The sequence below is a fragment of the Gadus chalcogrammus genome, chromosome 22, assembly GCF_026213295.1.
Source record: "Gadus chalcogrammus isolate NIFS_2021 chromosome 22, NIFS_Gcha_1.0, whole genome shotgun sequence".
Lineage (NCBI taxonomy): Eukaryota > Metazoa > Chordata > Actinopteri > Gadiformes > Gadidae > Gadus > Gadus chalcogrammus.
The window spans coordinates 11,998,554-12,019,540 of record NC_079433.1 but is presented as its reverse complement, the minus strand read 5'-3'; the positions used below and the strand labels follow the sequence as shown (position 1 = coordinate 12,019,540).

Below are 20,987 nucleotides of genomic sequence, written 5' to 3'. Positions count from 1 at the left end.
TACAGGGTTAAAAAGGGAGAAAAAAGAGGTATAGGGAGAGGATAGCAGATAAAGAGGGAGGAGTGAGAGCAATAGATAGGGGAGAGAGGAAGGAAGAGAGAGAGATAGCTGCTCATTGAAGGGATCCCAGGAGATGGTGTACTGAATAAAGGGCACCGGTGCAAATGAAGTAGGACATGATTAATGTGTTTGAGAGATAATACATAAGATCGTATAAATCATATAGAAGATTACATAAAGAAGAGGGAGAAAGAGCCGACCACAGGCAGAGGAGAGGCTGTGCACAGGGACATGCATAAAACCACACACAAACGGCCCTATCGCTATGGTAATAGCTATTGTGTGGGTGTGTCTCTGTGTGTGTGTGTGTGTGTGTGTGTGTGTGTGTGTGTGTGTGTGTGTGTGTGTGTGTGTGTGTGTGTGTGTGTGTGTGTGTGTGTGTGTGTCAGACACCCTGCTCTCAGCACCGCTGAATGTGACCATCAGAGACCTGGAGGGGAACTCTGCCGTGGTCACATGGGAGATCCTGGACGGAGATCCTGTCATTGGATTCTCGGTTACACAACAGGTAACGCCGGTGTGTGTGTGTGTGTGTGTGTGTGTGTGTGTGTGTGTGTGTGTGTGTGTGTGTGTGGGGGGGGGGGGGGGGGGGGGGGGGGGTGGGGGGGGTGTGCATGTGCAGGCACAACCACACATGCATGCAATTGCAGTGGTTCTCTGGGATCCGGCAGTCCTGCTGTGTTACAGCAGCACTTCTAAGGGGAGACGGTGTTTGAGTCTAAGTTGTGAGGCTGTTGCAGTGGAGCGGCTCCAATGAATTATCCAGATGAGTCTTTGTGTGCCGTGTTGAGTTATAACGGTGAAGTCAAAAGGGTTCAATAACGACACATCCGCTTTTATTTAGCCCCTCATTTCGCCAGGTGAGTGACAGGGGGATGGAGGGAGAGAGAGAGAGCGAGAGGGAGAGAGAGAGAGAGAGAGAGAGAGAGAGAGAGAGAGAGAGAGAGAGAGAGAGAGAGAGAGAGAGAGAGAGAGAGAGAGCGCATGAGGGAGAGAGAGAGAGAGGGAGAGAGAGAGAGAGAGAGAGAGAGAGAGAGAGAGAGAGAGAGAGAGAGAGAGAGAATTATAAACATCAGTAGCATTCAGGCATAGGAGTAGAAACAGTAAAGTCGGATAAATGTTGTTGTGTTCATTAGCACCTGATGCTATACTATTATAGTCTAGAAATTGTTTGATTCAATACAAAATTGCTTTTGTCTGGGACATTTCCCATAGCTATCAGATTATTTATTTGGCATCCATATTTGGATTTAAAATCCCCTGGGCAACGCCCTTTGCTATTCTTAGATAACAATGTTTTATGCTCCATCACATTAATATCTATCCATTTATATAACAGTTGCTGCATATTGAATAAAAAAACAAACCCATTGTAAATAATCCAACTGAGGCTCATTACATTTAAGTAAATGGAAATGTAGACATACTTAACTGAAAATATGTAAACATCCAAACTAGGTATTAGGACAAAGTTTCTCATTATGATTAATCTTAATCCCCAGAATATTTATATAGCAATAAACACTTAATTATCAATCTAAGACAATAGTAGTCTCAAATATCCGATTTTAGATGAATGATCTAAAGTCTGATAGAAGTCTAACTCGAAACTGGGTTTTTCAAATTTGGACTAACCAATCATGTTGCCGGAGTCAGTGATCTATAAAACCTACAGCAAACACAAACTCGGCCGGCCCTAGTCAACCTTTCCCAGTAGCTTCAACCTCTGGTCCGGACAAAAGCATCAAACTGGTCTGCGAATGTTTCAAATCCACTTTGTGGAGACCTCAACTGTATGAATACACTTAAAATCTCCTTGTGAAAACACCATGCACCCGTGCAAATTAGTTCCTCTTTATTAGACATTATGCTAAACTCTACCACAGGGAACAAGGCGTAACTTCGCCCCTTTTGGAGTGCCTTCCTCCCCCCCAGGAGTTCTGCAATCACATAGTAGGACTGCTGGATCCCAGATTATGACTTCTACTCCCCCTCCTACTGCTTATCTCTCTCCGCCGGCCCCCCCCCCCCAGAAGAGGGACGTGCGCATGCTGAGGCTAATCCAGGAGGTGAACACCACCACGCGCTCCTGCGTGCTGTGGGACCTGGACGAGGACACCGAGTACATCGTCCACGTGCAGAGCCTCAGCGCGGAGGGCAGCAGCCCCCCCAGCGAGGCCCTCGTCTTCCGGACCCCCCGGGAGTCCGAGAAGATGGCCTCCAAGAGCCCCGGTGAGCAGGGGAACGGGTGAGCGTGTGGACGGGTGCGACGTGAGTGAGTGACTGAAGGGTTGGAGGCGGATGAGTGGATGAATGAGTGACAGCGTGGGCGGGAGGAGGTGAGTGAGTGAGTGAGTGAGTGAGTGAGTGAGTGAGTGAGTGAGTGAGTGAGTGAGTGAGTGAGTGAGTGAGTGAGTGAGTGAGTGAGTGAGTGAGTGAGTGAGTGAGTGAGTGAGTGAGTGAGTGAGTGAGTGAGGGGAGGAGTTAGTGAGTGAGGGAGTGAGTGAGTGAGGGATTGAATGAGGGAACAGGTGGATGAATGAGTGAGGGAGTGAGTAAGCAAGTGGGGTAATAAGGTATGTGTATAATAATAATGAGGTAATAAGTGAGTGAATGACAGAGAGAGGGAGTGTACGCCTTGAAATGTAAGGACATATAAACAGCATATATAAATACACAATCATACACAACAAAATATATTTGTGTGTGTGTGTGTGTGTGTAGATGAGAATGGAATGGAGGGGTACGATCAGACAGCCCAGCTGAGAGCAGGAGAGCTGATCATCATCGTGGTGGTACTGGTCATGTGGGCAGGTAAACCTGACCTCACACACAGCACTGTAACATATACGTATAGATATACGTAACCTATACAGGAGAGCCAGTAGACCCTGCCCCAGAATACATTCACATTCACATTTAGGGCATTTAGCAGACGCTTTTATCCAAAGCGACTTACAATATGTACAATTGTCAAGTAAGTGAACAAATATATATCACTGTTGGTACAGTAAGGATGTTCATAGAACCAAGTTCAAAGCACCAACAATCGCTAGCTAAACCCATTCCCCATATACAACAAAGATAGCTAGGATAAGATGCTACATAACTAAGAACTATAACTAAATACGACATAAGTGCATACATTAAGTGCCATGACATACAACATACAACAAGTAGTTAGGGGTATAAAATAGAGAACAACCTGAAAGCATTTCTAAAAGATGATGGGTTTGGTTCCCCCTCTAAATTACACAGGTGATCGCAATCAGTAATCAACATGGGGCGAGGACAGCGAGGGCATAACAAGAGCCGCGTGGGAAAGATGGTTGCACATACGTCGTGTAAGAAGATGTATATATGCTATTACCTTGAATTAGGGTTAGGGGTAGGGTTAGTGTTGTGGTTTGATAAGGGGTGAAACACTGACAGTCCTAGTTTCTGTGTAGGATGTTCAGAGAGGATGTGAATCCGGCCAACATTACCCCTTCATTACTACACTACCCGCTTGGCACAAAGTGCCAGCGCTATAGCAGACTAGGAATGTAGGGCTGCCAAGGTTGAAACGCTACTCAACTAGCTCCACTGGCTCCACATCAAATCCCGAATCAACTACAATATACAATATATATATCTAAATACTTTTTTTTGCAACTACTACAAAACACAAACACACACACACACGCGTGAACTCTGCTGGTAAAAATAGCAATGCCCACAGGAATATATTAAAACCCCACATAATGTGTCTTTTGCTACACCAATCTCATCCTATTTCCCCTCATATTTTAAACCAGGGATTATTACCAGAGTACATCATGAATTACGATCGTAGCTTCGTTAAAAATTCATTTGGAGGGTTATATTGCAGTTGTTTTTGCGCACTCTCATCGTTTTATTTTTTGCCGAGAGTTATAAATTCTTCCCTAGCCTGAATCATCGGCGGAGATGAGACACAGATATGTCTTGGCATGGAGCAGCCAGAGAAACCTACTTTCATACCTTGCCAATTACCAGAAACCATCTCTCTTGAGCGAGTGAGAGCATAGAGACGAGAGAGAGAGAGAGAGAGAGAGAGAGAGAGAGAGAGAGAGAGAGAGAGAGAGAGAGAGAGAGAGAGAGAGAGAGAGAGGGCAAGAGACAGAGAGAGAAGAGAGAGAGGAGAGAAGGAGATATTGGAGAGAGAGAGAGAGAGAGAGAGAGAGAGAGAGAGAGAGAGAGAGAGAGAGAGAGGGAGAGAGGGCAAAGAGACAGAAGAGAGAAAGAGAGAGAGGGAGAGAAAGGGAGAGATTGGGAGAGAGAGAGAGAGAGTAGCGAGACAGAGGGAAAGAGGTACAAAAACAGCGGGAGAGTGAAAAGGGACGAGAGTGAAGTATATGATCAAAGAGAGAAAGTTAGAGGGATGGAATGATTGAGTGAAAGCCAGAGAAGGCTAGACATGAGGGAGAGAGTCGGAGGGAGAGAAGGACAATAGATTGCATGGATTAAAAAGAGGGAGACGATGACAGAGATAACAGAGAGAAATGGAGCAGGTAAAATTGAGAAAGAGAGCATTAATGTGTCGCTAAAGGGCAGGATGGGGAAGTATAATGGAGAGGAATAAGGGGATGATGGGGGGTTCTTCTCCGAGTTAAATGGGGCCTGTGGGCTGGGGGATTGAGTCAGGTACCACCCACCACCACCTCCACTCCCCTTACTCGTTATAATCACTGGATCGGGGCTTGGCAGCTGACGCAAGTGATATGCCATGCCCTCATAATATCTCTCCCCCTCCGCCTCTCTCTCTCTCTCTCTCTCTCTCTCTCTCTCTCTCTCTCCCATCCAAAATGCCCCGATTCCCTCCTCCTCCTCCTCCTCCTCCTCTTCCTCCTCCTCCTTAACCTCCTCCATCTATCTCCCTCCTCATCGTGCCCGGCTATCTCCCAGGTATGGTTGTTTTATCTCCTCCAGGTTTCTCTGTGCTGCTTGCCTGTCATCATCTAACTTTGTGCCCTGATTACTTTGATATCGCACCCCTGTACTGTATGTCTGTCTCTCTGTCTTTCCCTCTATCACTCTCTCTCTCACTCTGTTTCTCTATCTCTCTCTGTTTCTCTCTCTCTGACTCTACTCTCTCTCTCTGTTTCTCTCTCTTTCTCTCTCACTCTCTCTCTCTTTTTCTCTAACGCTCTCTCTCTCTTGCACACTCTCTCTCTCTCTCTCTCTCTCTCTCTCTCTCTCTCTCTCTCTCTCTCTCTCTCTCTCTCTCTCTCTCTCTCTCTCTTTTTCTCTCTTACTCTCTCTTACTCTCTCTCTGTTTCTCCCTCTCTCTCTCTCTCTCTCTCTCTCTCTCTCTCTCTCTCTCTCTCTCTCTCTCTCTCTCTTACTCTCTCTCTTCCTATGATATTTCCAAACTGTAAGGTGTTAAATATGCAGTATATAATACACTCTACTCTGAGACTGTATATCTACACTGTATGACATTACAGGAAAGCCTCACCATTCTCTCACTCCCCACTTCCCAATCTTCCCAAACCACTCTCGCCTCTCTCCCAGGTGTGATCGTCCTGTTCTGCCGGCAGTATGACATCATCAAAGACAACGAGCCCAGCAACAATAAGGACAAAGCCAAGAACTCGTCAGAGTGCAGTACCCCGGAGCACCCACAGGGGGGGCTGCTGCGTAGCAACGTCTGAAGACCCCCACCCCACCCTCCCACCCCCACCCCCTGCGAGGCCACTGTGCAATAACCGATTTCCTCTACGCTCAGGACTGGTGAGACCACTTGACATGTTGTTTGACATGTTGGAAAAGGGGATATTTTACGCTGTTGACAATTTTTTTAGTGACAGCTGACGCTAGTAGACGCTAACTTTAAGGCTGTAGGATCTGGGATATTTGCGCAGACGTAAGGGAGCAAACTTTAGATTGGCGCTAGCTTGATTGTGCCTTTAAATTTTAAAACAACTAAAATAATGTTTTTTGTTTTTTTTCAGATCCTGAGACCCAACAGATAGCCATTCTCAGCCCAGATCATGATAACATTACAGAAACACTCAAGACATTCTGAAGAACTGGTTCAGAAATGGTCGACAACAACACCCTCAACTGGATCTGGAACAGGAAGACTGCAGAACGCCGTTGGATTACACCTCCAGATGGCAACTATTACAACTGTGTGAGGGACAACTCTTTGACTGTTCAGAAACCAGAACTGACTCAAAATAAGGATGATGAGGAATCTGCTGGTCGAAACAACAACAGAAACGTAACAGACACGTTGACCCAATGAGGACGGCGATCAGAACTCTATCGGATAGGATATTCCACTCTGGAATTTGGTGGGTGCATGGAAAACTGTTTTTGCAATTATTTTCCCTCAATTTATATTTACTAAGTTGTCACAGGTGGATCACTAATGTTTAGTTTTTTTACTTTCTACAACATTTTTTTGTCACAAGTCTTCCTCTCCTCTTGCCCTGTTCTCTCTCTCCCTTTCTCTGATCCTTACTCTTAGTTTAGGTCAGAAAGCCCTCTCTCCGTCTCTTTTCGTCTCTCTCTCTTTCTATCTCTCTCCCAACTCGTCAGCTCACATTATATGAGTAATCACTGAGACCTCGATTAGACATCAATAAGCGGATAGAAGTATGCTCCTCCTTCCAGCATCACTGACCTATTGGCCTGGTGTACGTTGATGGACATCACTGCCCTCTCCGGATCTCTCTCTCTCTCTCGCTGTCTCTCTTATGTTTGGTTGCAGATATACTTTAACCAAGATAAACAGCTAAATTATGGTAATTTGAATTCGGATTTAATTTTGATCAAAGTGCTGTCACAAGGTCTTGCCCATCAGATGACCGGACGTCATTTAAATATGAATAATTGAACGAGAGGTATGACTTTTTTGAACCTGTGATATCTGAGATCTACTATCTACTAATAATTGAACAGTGTCGGCCCAAATGACTGAGCCAGACACTTTTGAAAGAGCAGATCAGAACAGGAGGCGGGGCCAAGTGGATGCTTGGCCGCAGGGGGATGAAGGGGGGGGGGGGGGGGGGGGGGGGGCGGAAGCAATTCCTTTGCTGCAACCAATCATCTGCTTGAGACACATGGCCATTATTTTCTGCGCTGTGCTCATTATGAGTTCTCTTAACATTGTGAACCGTCTGGCTGCTGTTGATATCGGAGATAACGAGCAGCACGGCTGGATGCTGTACTGGCTGCAGGGGATGAGAATCGGTAATCAGTCAGAAATAACAAGTGGACACGTCCACACGCATGCCCACACACATACACACTTACATAAATATAGACTGCTGTCGGACAGAGACAAACATTCCTCCCCTCCCGGGAGCTGATGACGCCTAACCTTTTTTTTTTTTTTATCCCATTTCACCCATCCGTGTCTGACCTCGCGCACCGCCATCTTGTCCTTCTCCCTCCACACGTCAAGATGTGCCCTCGTTTCACCTTTACCAAATGCTGCACACCTCATCACAGATGTCCTCATTAGAACTCTCCTGTCACCCCCCCCCCCTCTCTCTCTCTCTCTCTCTCTCTCTCTCTCTCTCTCTCTCTCTCTCTCTCTCTCTGTCTCTCTCTCTCTCTCTCTCTCTCTCTCTCTCTCTCTCTCTCTCTCTCTCTCTCTCTCTCTCTCTCTCCTTCTCTGTAACTCTTTCCCAGCCCCTCCACCAACCCTCCATGCCTGCTCTCCCTCTCCATCTATCCTTGTCTGGTGGCTGGACAGGGCCGTATTTCTGCAGTTTTAGTGGCGCCTTATTGGGCGGCCTGAGGCGCAGGGGGGTCGGCTGATTGGCCATCTAGTGTCAGGATGAGTGAGATCCTGACCAGGTGCAGCACTGATGCACAGACGATGGAGAGGGGAGGAGAGGAGTAGCCCTAGTCGGGGAAGGAGAGCCAGCAGAGGGCCTGGGTGTGGCGGGCATCGAGTTTGTAAGGCGTTCATGCGTGTGTGTGCGTGTATGTGGTTGAGTATGGCCCAATCCCATTCCTACCCCTTACCCCTTCCCCTTACCCCTTCAAAACAAGGGGGAGGGGTAAGGGGGAGGGCTAAGGGGTAGAAATGGGATTGGGCCTATGTGTCTCAGTGTATCCCACTCTTTTCTCAAAACCAACTACCGTGCTTTTTTCTGTCTTGTATTATTATATATATTACGTATGGTATATTGTAGTTCATAATGAACTCAAATGGGAGGGCTTTGCACTCTTAATGTGCGTGCAGACAATGTGTGCATTGTTGCACCCCTGGTAAAGTCTGCTGACTCTAAAGAGCTTGACTCCGGTCGTTCCACCGAGAGAGCTGATGCACTTTAATACGCTACGTTGGATGTTTGTTAAGCTTGACAAACCTCTTAAGAAAAAACGGGGTTAATCTAAGAGCAAGCTGGCGTGTAAGAGATTGATAGAGGTAGAACGATTTCTCAGTTGAATTGCAGGCGTCAACCACGTAGGCAATTGATTCTGGGTTGTTATTGGTTGTTATATTCCATATCCCCCCCCCCCAGGTCTGTCACGGTTTATCTTCGCTTTCACTTCTATTGAACCCTTTTATCAAGCAGGATAGTCCAGGATGTGCTCTAGAAAACACAAACTCAGACATGCAAATACCCCCCCCCAACCACCACCACCACCTGCTCTTGGACGTCATCCAGGGAAGGGGTGTGTGTGTGTGTGTGTGTGTGTGTGTGTGTGTGTGTGTGTGTGTGTGTGTGTGTGTGTGTGTGTGTGTGTGTGTGTGTGTGTGTGTGTGTGTGTGTGTGTGTGTGTGTGTGTGTGTGTGTGTGTGTAGGGGCCCAATACATCGTTGTCTCCCAGCTACATGGGGGCCCCGTCAGCATCTGTTCAAGGTGAACCTCTAGCACAGCATGCGTTAGAGAAAGAGAGGGATAAAGGTGAGAGGGAGAGAGGCCTTTTTTGGACACATTGCGAATTAGTTTTAGTAAAACTAGAGTTTACAAGTCTTAGTTTTAATATTATTACCTTGCGTTATTAAAGCTATTCCATTTAGTTAAAGTCAAACCAAGTCCTGTTATATCATTGGAAAAACAGGCTTTATCATAACCTAATATTCACATTCAAGGTTTACCCTAGATTTCACAAAGTACCTAAAAACTGTGATGTATTCTGACCCTTGCTCTCACTATCTATTCCATTCCTTCTCAACCTAAAATGTGTTGCATTCAAAAAGTAAAGACAGAGAGACAGCGGAAGAGAGACGTATAGAAAGAGTGGAGGCGATGTGCGTGGCGAGTTGGGCACAGACAGATCCCAGACATCCAGCCGTGCATGCTTAATCCTGCAGACTTTCCTGCCATCCACCGTGTCTAAGTACCCCTGGAGTTCCCAGAAGGAATGGTGAGCAGCTCACATCTGCTGTCCCCTGCAGTTCCTCCTGAAACGTGCGGTGGAGGGCCAACAGCCGCTCTGAGAGTGAACAATCCCACATCAATAATACTGGATGCAATACTTAAACCATTCTTTGTGTTTACCATAGTGCCATCTCCATCTTCCTGCTACTACACCTGCCATTAGCGTCTGAGTATAGCAAACAGCCTTAAACCAAACAACCTTGAAACAACAAACACGAAAGCTTGTCATGTGCTCACCCAATGAAGCTTCTATTGTAGACCAGAAAGCTCTTCTGGTCAAGTCCTTCCATTTTTTTTTATATATTTCTTTTGCTATGCAAGTTTGCTTGTTAATGACAGGTCTGTTGTCAAGGTGACTGAATGAGGGATGAGAAGCTGATTAAGCGCACCAAGGGGTCCTGTGCACATTTGTAACCACTGACTTTTTATGTATTTATATACTGTGTGTGTGTCATTGAAAGCAGTTAACCAAGGCGCATGGATAACAGAGCAGAATACTACAGTGGATGTGTAATGTACAATCAAACGCCCAATCCCATTTCTACCCCTTACCCCTTCCCCTTACCCCTTCCCTTTACCCCTTCAAAACAAGGGGGAGGGGTAAGGGGAAGGGGTAAGGGGTAGAAATGGGATTGGGCCAAAGTCTGTGTTGAAGCATTTCATGTTCATGGGACATAAGGTTGTCTCTGAGGGCTAGCATGAGTCAATGATATCAACCACACGCCCAAGGTATATACTGTTTCTAAATGTGTCTATGTATCAGAAAAACAATAAAATATACAATATTTTCAATGCAATGCCCCTGACAGACTGGCTGTGTGATAAGAAGCAGGATTTGTGGCAGAGAGGGGGTGGAAGAGAGTGATCTATTTTTACCTGATGTAAAATACCTCCTCATATCTCAGCCTCTCCTTTGATAGTAGCATCTGAGCGGCTTCACACACTAACAGCAATTAGGATGACATGACGCTAACGACAGAAGTAACCATTCAAGACTGAGAACATATTCACGGCTCCAGGGAAAAACGACAACGTGAGTCATTGTGAAACGCGGTGTGTATTTGCGTGTGTGTCATTTTCTGATTTGCATAAAGGCAAAGAATAGGATTAATGCATTCATCCATCCATCCATCTGGAACACCTATTCCAGGCAGGGCAGACTGAAAAACCGGAGACCCTTTCTCCTGGGCATTGAGAAACTATGAGCAGATGGTGATATGATATATTGTGGATGATTTTCTCTATCTTCAATATAACAACAATCATACATTCATACATACATACATGTTAGATTGATGATGATGATGATGATGATGATGGTGATGGTACTTAGGCGTTTCAGACAGAGAATATGTGTGTGTGTGTGTGTGTGTGTGTGTGTGTGTGTGTGTGTGTGTGTGTGTGTGTGTGTGTGTGTGTGTGTGTGTGTGAATACAGGCTGCACCAGTTACAAATGAAGAATAAAAAGCCCTTCGCAGAATGCAGCCCAAGCAGTCGGTTGGAACTGTGTGACGGGAGGCTGTGATTGGCTGGCGGGCGCCGGTTGATCTATTATGCCTGACTGGGTGAGATTGTGATGGATGTGGACGAGGGGCGCTGAGCACCTAAACGCACAACATGAACACAATGTAGGTGGATGCTTGCGTACACACACACACACACACACACACACACACACACACACACACACACACACACACACACACACACACACACACACACACAGCCATCTCTTTAATGGCTTGACTCCCCATTCTGTAGCTCATGCTCTCGGCGTGCAGCTGTTTTCAAAGTTCCATTTGTGGGGATTGGGGAACAACATCAAAAATCAATGGCAGTCTTAATCCAGCCACCAGCCCATGCAAAGCAGGCCATCAATGTCTTGTGTGCAATAGGCATACAACACAGTGAATGTCGCCCCCGATGATGAAGAGCTGTATTGATTACGAGTGATAGTACTTGCATCAAATAAAAATTAAATATTGAGGTATTTATTGGTTTGTAATTATTTTGTAGCGCATTTGTATATTCACTCAAGTATAAGGGGTGGCTCCTGATTGATATTGGAAACATATTGCTACAGCATTAACCTTCTGCTGACAAATGGTCGCCGCAATAACTCTTTCTGATTGGCTGATCGTCCCCCGGCCACAAACCCTTGCTTTTGACAATTCTTGGCAGTCGCTGTATTCGTTTATCTTCAGTATTGTTTCCAGTTAAAAGGCAATGTCACACAAATCAAAATGTTATCCATTTTGATTTGTGTGACAGCTATTTTTCCACTCAGATACGCAGACATTAAACTAATGTTAATTTTTTCTACACCACCCATCAGGCAATTAGAAGAATGTTATGACATTCGTTCTAAGGACAGTGTTTCACGGAGAGTTTCTCTTCTGCAAGCTGTGTCAGCTCAAATTGATGACACATACCCTTGTGTGGAGATGATCCACACACACACACGACTACATGGGGCACGATGTGTGTGTGGTGAAGTCCTCCAGTGCTCAAGCTATGCCTCCCCTTAACTAAGTGATGAATATTTGGGCAGTTTTTGACACCCATAATGAGGATGTTAACCTTGACACTCCAGGCTGCCTTCTGGTCTTCAGGCCACATTTAAATTCTCCATCTATCCCGTTGCGCACGTGTGTGCGTGTGTTCATGTGTGTGTGTGAGTGTGTGTGCGTGTGTGTGGGCGTGTATATGTATGAGATTGTGTGTGTGTGTGTGTGTGTGTGTGTGTGTGTTCTTGTATGTGGGTGTGTGTGTGTGAGATTCTCAGTTATAATTCAACACGAATGCTTAACACTTTTTACTAGAGAGTGAGACAGAGAGAGAGACAGACTGACAGAGTGAAAGAGATAGAGAGACACATAGACAGACGGAAAGAGAAAAAGAGACAAAGACACACAGACAGACAGAAAGGCAGACAGACAGACAAAGAGAGAGAGAGGGATGGGAAGGAGCGAGATAGAGAGAGCGAGAGAGAGAGATGGTTCCTTTTGAGGAAAGACGCTGTTAAATAATGCAGATGGTTAAGTAAGCCTGTAGGGGCAAACACTGACTTGCTCCCTATTAGAGCTAGAGCGAGAGACAGAGAGAGAGAACGAGACAGACACAGAGAGAGAGAGAGATTGAGAGATTGAGATGGAAACAGGAACAAACAAGTCCTCCAGAGTCCTGTTAACACACCCAGTGGGATGAGCTAAAAGATTGGCAAATCGAATACACACAAAGGAAATCCCTGTAACACAAAGGCAACACATGTGTGTCTGTTGTCTTCCCGTCCCTCCCAAGGCTCCCTTGGACTGAACACAAGGGTTTTTTATTCCGGTTAGAACAGCACACCTTGTATGGAGCCGGGCTGAGACGACTCAAGAGTATATAAGGTACACTTCGCATCAACCATTGTTTATATGAGAGCACCAATAGATAATGCTAAACACTGTAGATATGAAGCCGTATTTATCGAGTCAATCCTGCTACAAAACTGCACCCAAAAACATCACTTCGACAGTGTTTTATTTATTGATGTACAGACAAAAACCACCATTGGATTATGCAATTTGTGTGATGTCACCTGCGAATGCAGTTTTATAAAGTTCCCTCACACCTCCCTACATGATGGCCTGGTATGGTTGGATGCGTTCAAAGCCTTTGAAGGAAAGACATATCCAAAGCCATGTTGCCATAGCAACCCACAAAGGTAAGGCAGTAGCCATCTTCAGGCAACGATTCCCTACTAGAAGCAAATCTCCAGTGGTAGGACGCTGCCCCCTGGTGGGAATAAACACGTACTTCTAGAATAGGTTGAAACAGGGGTGAACACACGTATGCGTTTACCTTCATAATGGGCGTAGTCATGCTTACAGACCCAAAATTCATTTTGTTTGTTTTCGCCCCCCTGTGATAAAGGCTTATGGAGCATAGAGTTGAGTTAAGGATAGTCAGTCATTATTTACAGTCAGGGCATTAAGCAGAAGATTTTATCCATAGCGACTTATAGTGGTTAATACGAAGATACACAGAGTAAACCATGCACGGTGACAGCCAGCTTGTCGGGAGTACCTAGCGTAGGTAGTTAGTGGTCTTGCTTAGGGACACCTCAACACTCAGCTAGGGGGGGGGGCGTGGATCGAAAGAGCAACCTTCTGGATACAAGTCAACCCGCTTCACCTCCTAAGCATTACAAACTTTAACTCATTAAAGCAGGGACAGTAAATGAAGGCTCAAGTTTTTCGACCAAATTGACTCGAAGTTGACTTTCGACAGAAGTGTCCGCTGAATGTAAAGCCAAAAAAGATAAATAACCATAACGATCAACATCTTAATCACAATAACATTTTATTTGCAGTAATAAAGTTAGTATACAAAGTTAAACTGTGGCAGCTCTGAAGGCTGCTGGGATTCATCCAAAGCTAAAAACTGCCTAATTGAAGAAGGCAATGTGTGTACATGTTAGGATTAAGCATCAAATCATTCATATCCTAACTAAGGAGGGCTTATTTTTTGCGCATCTATTGATGCAACATGAATGTATTTTACCATGCGTTACAAAAAAAAATACTGAATTCTAATGATGGACCAAGGCAGTGAATAACATGTCCATGTCGTTAGAAACGGCATTGAAACATCGCGGGCACTGATTCGGATTGTGCTGGTGTTAGTAATAAAGGCATCTTGATTATTATCAAGTACTTTTTTTTTTACAAGAATACAAAATAAATACTTCAATGAAATTAAGGGTATTTACATGTATATCAAAATAACACTGATTCGGATACTGTTAAGACAACATCTAGTTGATACAAGAAAATATATTTTTGTTGGTGCACGTGTGTGTGTACGCGTGCGTGTGTGTGTGTGTACGCGTGCGTGTGTGTGTGTGTGTACGTGTGCCTGTTAGAGAGGGGGAAGGGTATCTCCGCGTCTCAGCAAAGACGAATCACTGGTCAGAAGCTGAGCAGCATGTCCACGGGGGGGCTGGTTCCACTGGCGTCGTCTCCACCGGCTACATCCCAGTCGGGCTCCAGCAGCCAATCCTGGGGCGTCACCCCAACGTCCAAGACCTGAGGGTTAGTACGAGACACTGCCAGTCTACAGGAGGGGCGGAAGGAGAGGAGGACCACCACGATTACAACATGAAGAAAAGCCGGAATTCTAGTTAGTTAAAGGAATGGTATGAAGGGAAACACGGTGGGACTGCGAGAGGATCGGCCTAGTTGCTGGCGTTTTCCGCTTCTACGTGCCAATCGTAACGGCGGAAAAACAAAACGTTTTGAGTGCTGCTGCGTATCCACGTACAACAGCTTAGCAGAGCCTGGAGCGGGTATACAGGAATCCCTTCAGTTCAGACCACATTCTTCCGTCCTGGGGATAACGCTGGATTGCGGAGTTATGACGCAGCGCACGTGAGGCCGCACGCCACCAGGATTAGTGTAAGACGTTTTCTACATTGGAGGTCACATATTGTGGGGGAGGAAATGACATGGAGTTTGATGTACCCTCTGAACAACAGAGTAAATGGGTTTGCTATTTGACTGAATGAGGCAGAGATTCACTTTGACTCGAGTTCAATAATCCAAAACTGACTTTTCATTGCTTCAATTCATGGAAAATTAACAGATGAGATTTTAACATTTGAGAGTATTGAGAGCAAGCCAAAGTGGACTACTTTACTACGTGGTTAGGGAGGAGTAGTGACTGGGGTGGACTGGAGGTTTATGTTAGCGAGAGAGACAACTGCGAGGGGTTAGGGAGGCCAAGTACTGGGCATTACCTGGAGAGGAACCATAGCTATCCAGAGCACGGCTAGAGACAAACACACAGGGGATTGATTACCGCAAAGAGCAAGCAGGCTGTGCTGAGTCCAACCCCATGCTGAACCTTCTCTCTTTCCACTTTGTTTTAATGATCACTCCACTTAAATATTTAATTCTAAGGATGGGATGGCTGATTCGGCCCATCCTGTGTCTTTTTTATTATGCTTGAGTGCATCAGATAAGTCCTTACGTGCCAACATTGTGCTAAAAAATCACCAGAGGGAAAATGTGAATTCAGCCAGTCAGTTATGGAGACCATTTTGTTTTGTTGGGAGAAAAAATAAATAAGCTGCCCTCACTCACCTCGAGAACGCTTCATCCAAATCCTCCCCCATTTCCTGGAGAAAAAAATGAAATAAGTACCGTCAAAAAAAGTTGGCTTCATCCAAAATAATCTCCGTCTTGAGACCACTTCACTAAATTGCAGTTGACTTTTTCTCCCTGCCAGCAGTTGATGCCATCGTGAAGTTGTGTGTGACGTCGGATGTCGAATTCCAACCACAAATGATCTCATTTAAACAACACCGTAGGGACACTAACTAAACAATCGTCCCTCCCGACCCTCTCACTGTTTATCAACATCCTGTTGCAGTCGGACACGCAACGCATCACAGAGCGTCCTGAAACATCTACCCACCGCGCCAGGCCCGTCGTTGTTGTTGTCCTTCTCCAGGGGCGTGTGGACGTCCACAACCCGCTCTCCAAAGTCCAGAAGCTTCTCTGTAGGAACGTCTGGCCGACATGTGGGGGCAAGGTGATCTCGGTGTTAGGGGGTTTGAGGGTGCATGACATTGACTGCAAGTGGCTCTGGATAGAAGTGTATAAAATGGCTAAAATGACCATTAGAACAATGAGCAGTTATTGTGTGAATTACCCGTGTCCTTCAGGCTTCCCACACTGCTAGATCTCTGAGACTGGGAACTGTTGCTGTCCTCCCCTTCCGAACCAGACTTCACCCTCTGTTCCTTCTCTGCCACACAGACACACACACAAATAACATAAAACAAGGACTTAAACTTTGTCTCAGTTTTCCCAATGTTGTCAGCAGGACTGCACTTTTGTATCCACACATGCACATTGGTGCGGTGGTATGCGAGTGGTGGAGGGAGACAATAACATTGGGTGCCTACCTTCTTTGGCCACTTGCCAGAGCTCGAAAGCTAGCTTAAACGCCTGGGCTACGGTGAGGGTCACAGCCTGGGCCTAGACACAGACACATTTACTTATCATATACATCCCTAAGTCAGTATGATTCATGACTGTCGCAGCACCAGCACGGTTAATGTATATTCACTTGACTTGTTGGGTCTTTATTGGTGAACTGCCATTCCTAAATCAAACTGTCCAATAAATAATGCTATGGGCTACACTAGTGCATTTCCTCCTTCGAAAAAAAGACCCCAATGGACCGCTCACAATGTTATCCATAGGTCTTATGCAAGTCAAGGCTAGCTTCAACCGTACACCTTTAGAAAAGCAGTGGCTAGCGCCATCACTTGCATTCACCGTCAAACAGGATCAGTATCTGTAGCCCTGAAACCAACAAACCATCCACCCTAAGCCCTGGTGCCTCACCTCTTTCCTCTTGGAGCACAGGTAAGCGTGACATTCCAGGGTCCCGTTCTGTGTGTTCTGGGCGATGTAGGCAAACACCTTCTCATGAAGCTTGTCCGCTGTGCAGTAAGATATCCTGAGGAATGCCGCCCGAGAAATGAGCAACACAAATGATTAAAATGTCTGGTAGGTTATAAACCGAATTCCTCATCGATGCCACACACACACGCACACGCACACACGCACACGCACACCTGTAAATAGAGATGGTGTCTAGGAGGCGGCTGGTGAGTCTGTCGTGGAGGACGATTCCCTGAGGGGAGACCTTGAGGGAAACCTTTGGGGGCTTCTTCCCACTGGCTTTGGCCTGGAGGACGAAATGACACGTCTTCACTCGCTGCGTTACCATGAGAAATATCAATCATCGTGATCAAGGGACGGTCGACTTATGTCATGCCCCTGACGTTACCATCATGTATGTTCTCATCATGCTGGGGATCTGCGCTCACCGTTACCACGATGCGCTTCACGGCGGCGGCTGACAGCTCCTCCCCCTTGGGCTGGTCCACAAGGGTCATGCCCAGGTGCCGGAGGTTAAAGGTCATGCCTCCCAGGATGGTCTCCCGTGTGTCTGTCCAGTTCTCTGGGAGCTCTGAGGGAGGGGGGCCCCATCACAGGTTAGAGACAACATTAATGCGTTCCTGGTCAGACAGCAAGCAAAGAAAAATGGGAAGCGATCATTTGCTGTTTTCACGTGATAAAGCACTGAAAATAAATGAACAAGATACATGTTTTAATCATTTCAGCGCTACAGCCTCTCTCACACCTGATATTGAGCCATAACTGCTTGCCCTAGCAGCTGTGAAACATAAGTGCAACAATCGAGTATCTAATACAGCCCAGCAGAGTCGCAATTTCCAGTTTAACAACAAAGTAACCAATGATGGAATGAAGATAAAAAGCGGTTATTCACACCTCAGATAACAAACATTCAACACTGTTGACCGCAAAATACTGCTGGGTCGATGGGCAAATTTGGTTGCGCTTCCCTGCATCCTTGAGGCAGTTCAACTACAAGACAGGAACCACTTTTGTCTACCTTGGCAAATGTACATCTGGACCAGCTAATGTCACGCATGGAGTCTAAAGGTTTAAGGTTCATCATAATTCAATTCTACATGTTTAACACTAGCCCTAAGCATGCAAAATATCAACATTGCGTACCATTGTTATGTGGACGACACAAATCTATACAGCCCTATCATAAACATAGGGCTGTATGGTGAAAGCCCTGTAGCTCGTTCTATAGATCTGCTGAGACAGTGCATTGAGCAGGTCAACGACTGGATGTTCCAGAATTTCCCGGAACTAAATGAACAACATTGATCATCATTTTTCGGGTCAAAGATGAGACTGAAAGTTAGCCTAAACCTTCAGTCACTCTACTAAACCCAAAACCAAGCAATCTAGGTGTCGTTATAAATTAACAGCCATATCGGCCTACTTCTACAAACAATGCTTGGAAATACTTGTCCATGCCTTCCTTACTAGGAGGCTGGATGTGTGTAATGGTCTCTTTGCAGGCCTTCCAATAAAAAGGCTCTTAAGCTGTCGCAGCTTTATCAGAATGCAGCTGATAGAGTTCTAACAAAGACCAACAAATCTGAACACATACACCAATTCCTGCACGGGCTCCAGGTATGTCAGATCAGAGGATTTTTTGAAAAATGCTGCTGCTCACCTATAAATCACTAAACGGTTATTGGTTAAAGTATATCACTGAAACTAGGCAATGCAACACAAAGCTGGATTAAATAGACTCCAACTCTGACTACATTCAAAATCAATGTTAAAAACATTTATGTTCACCTTCCCTTTCTGCTAGACTAAAATGCACTTTTAACCTTTAAGCCCGTTTTCATATATTTTAAATCCATGTATTTTATGCAGTCTTGAAATAGTTTTATTTCTATTGCATGAAATATTTTGATGTGAAGATCGAGTCAGTCTTTTGTAAGAAAGGTGCTAAATAATTAAAGTTGATTCAGGAGGACCTTGTGGGCTTGGATTTACATTGTAGTAGTAGCAGGCAGCGCCCCCCCGCCCCCGCCCCCCCGCTTCAAACACAGGAGGGGCTTTGGGTTCAAAAGTCAGTCAATGTCACGTGAGCGAGAGGATAAACCGTGTACTGCTGCCTGTAGCCTTGGTCCAAGCAGAAGCTGATAACCCCACAGTACACAGCCACCTACCCTCATGCACTAAGTAAACTAGAGGTGCAATGACGCTTAAACACGTTAGTTTAAAGTCTAATGGGAGGCGGAAGGAAGGGATGAGATAACAACAGGTGAAATGAGGTGAGGAATTAGTACAATGGAGCTACAGGCTCTTCTGTCAGAAAACACTAAATAAATAGTTTAGGTATAGTTGCGCCAAACATAGAGGCGTGAAGCCATCACGCTGCATATGTTGGAAGAGACTGTACGGGTGGGGAAGAGGGCCAAGAGGCTGTAGTACCCGTTGGGTAGAGCCTGCAGTACACGTTGGGAAGAGACTGCGTGTGTTTGGACCATAGACCAATTCACTTTGGAGACCAACCCTGGGCCAATCCGTTTCCACAACTTGCAACTTTGTGCCCTGTTGTAACGGTTCATCCTTTGTCTTGACTCAACGCTGAATTATGTCCAGGTCATGGAAGAGTCTGGAGTAGTGGAAACTAAATGGAGCAGTCTGGTGTCGAGCTCTACAAGGATATGAAAACAAATATCGAGAGCAGACGTCACTTCACAGACATGATGCTTCAGGGAAGACAAGCAGGCAAAAATATTGGGATAGCATTTGTTATCAACTGAAAACTGAACAGACCTGCGTCAGAGAACAGCGTACATAATGTGTTTGCTTTATTTGACATTTGAGCACTTTGTTAGCGTCAGTTTGAGCTGAGGTAACCTACTTTAATTGGGCATTTAGGGTCATTCAGATAATGTTCCCAATGGGCTGCAAGGTTTAAAAGTGTTTAATGGCAGCATTGAAATTGATAGTAGAACTCTTTAAAGCTGAGCCTATCGAAGCCATTCACTGACTGACCTGTGGCATGCCTGGACTGTCGTCGTGGTTATATAGAGTAGCTCTCATTATTCTTTCTCGGCCACTAGGAAAGGATCAAGCCAGATTAAATTCTTCAGGGCTGGCCTAGAGCCTTGGAATCTGTGTGAAGAACTGCTATGTCTGCCAGACCGCAGGCATCCGACCTCGGAAACCCCGAGTGTTTGTCGGATGTTCTGCAAATCCAAAACAACATACGCGCTAACTTCGCACACGTCAATAGACACACTTGCCAAACAAACAGAAGCCATAGAGGTTGTGATCATCGATTGACATGCACCGGTTAACTTCGTCCATGGAGAAGGGGACTAGTTAAACAGCGATTTCCCCTTTATTTCACAAGTAAAATGAAACTAGTGCAATATGGAGTATTCAGACGACCAAGTGCATTTTTGACTTTCAGCGTGAAACACATAGCCCCCCAAAAACATGTTTGGTTATGTTCTCTAAAATGTCTTACTTTTGTGTCTACCGGCGCTCCAGGATTGTTTCGCCATGCTTGGGCTTCGGATGATGGCTCTCCCCGCGGACCGAATGGCATCCATAGCGAGGTACGGACGTTGATCAAAGTTGTGTTGTAGTGACGACTTCGGACCGAGGAATGTTGTTGACGCTGATGCTGCTGCGGACTTGAATTTGAACCTCTGGCAGTGGGCGGGGACAGTGATGCTTAAATATGCGAGACTGTCCTCACACACGTCATCGGCAATGTGATCAAACACGTTTCAACGCAAAGTTGTCTCCCTCACCCTCTACTTCATTCACCAAATTGTATCACAACATTTTAAATATATATATATATATACATTAGTGCTGTCAGTTAAACGCGTTATTAACGACGTTAACGCAAACCAATTTTAACGGCGTTAATTTTTGTTATCGCACGATTAACGCGTTTTTTTTTTCTTTGACTCAAAACTAAGAAGCAGTAGCCTGACTGCTATGTTCAAGGCAGTATGTTTGTATGTTCATCGTTTAATTGCACTATAGGCTTTTTTTTTGTATCGTCCTGTTTTGATCAGTATATGCACTTCTCCATGTTGATAAGTGCATAAAAATGAGAACAATTAATGGG

The 20,987-nt window shown here is 45.4% G+C and overlaps 2 protein-coding genes across 2 annotated transcripts in view; one reads left to right on the top strand and one right to left on the bottom strand.

The window, feature by feature from the left end:
• The window catches only part of fndc5b (fibronectin type III domain containing 5b), an 8,282-nt gene extending 2,547 nt beyond the window's left edge, over positions 1-5,735 (top strand). Inside the window, exons 2-5 of the mRNA XM_056583246.1 lie at positions 450-568; positions 2,094-2,292; positions 2,785-2,874; positions 5,596-5,735. Coding sequence (XP_056439221.1) covers positions 450-568; positions 2,094-2,292; positions 2,785-2,874; positions 5,596-5,735 — 548 coding nt within the window. The remainder of the gene's footprint in view (positions 1-449; positions 569-2,093; positions 2,293-2,784; positions 2,875-5,595) is intronic.
• An 8,219-nt stretch (positions 5,736-13,954) lies between these two features.
• ldlrap1a (low density lipoprotein receptor adaptor protein 1a) lies at positions 13,955-20,576 on the bottom strand. Its single transcript, XM_056583144.1, has 9 exons — positions 20,373-20,576; positions 17,320-17,462; positions 17,065-17,177; positions 16,832-16,946; positions 16,387-16,459; positions 16,131-16,226; positions 15,894-15,988; positions 15,560-15,594; positions 13,955-14,531 (listed from the first exon to the last, which is right to left on the bottom strand). Exons 1-9 carry the CDS (start codon positions 20,455-20,457, stop codon positions 14,387-14,389), a joined length of 900 nt encoding a protein of 299 aa, XP_056439119.1. The 5' UTR covers positions 20,458-20,576; the 3' UTR covers positions 13,955-14,386.
• Between the last annotated feature and the right edge of the window lie 411 nt (positions 20,577-20,987).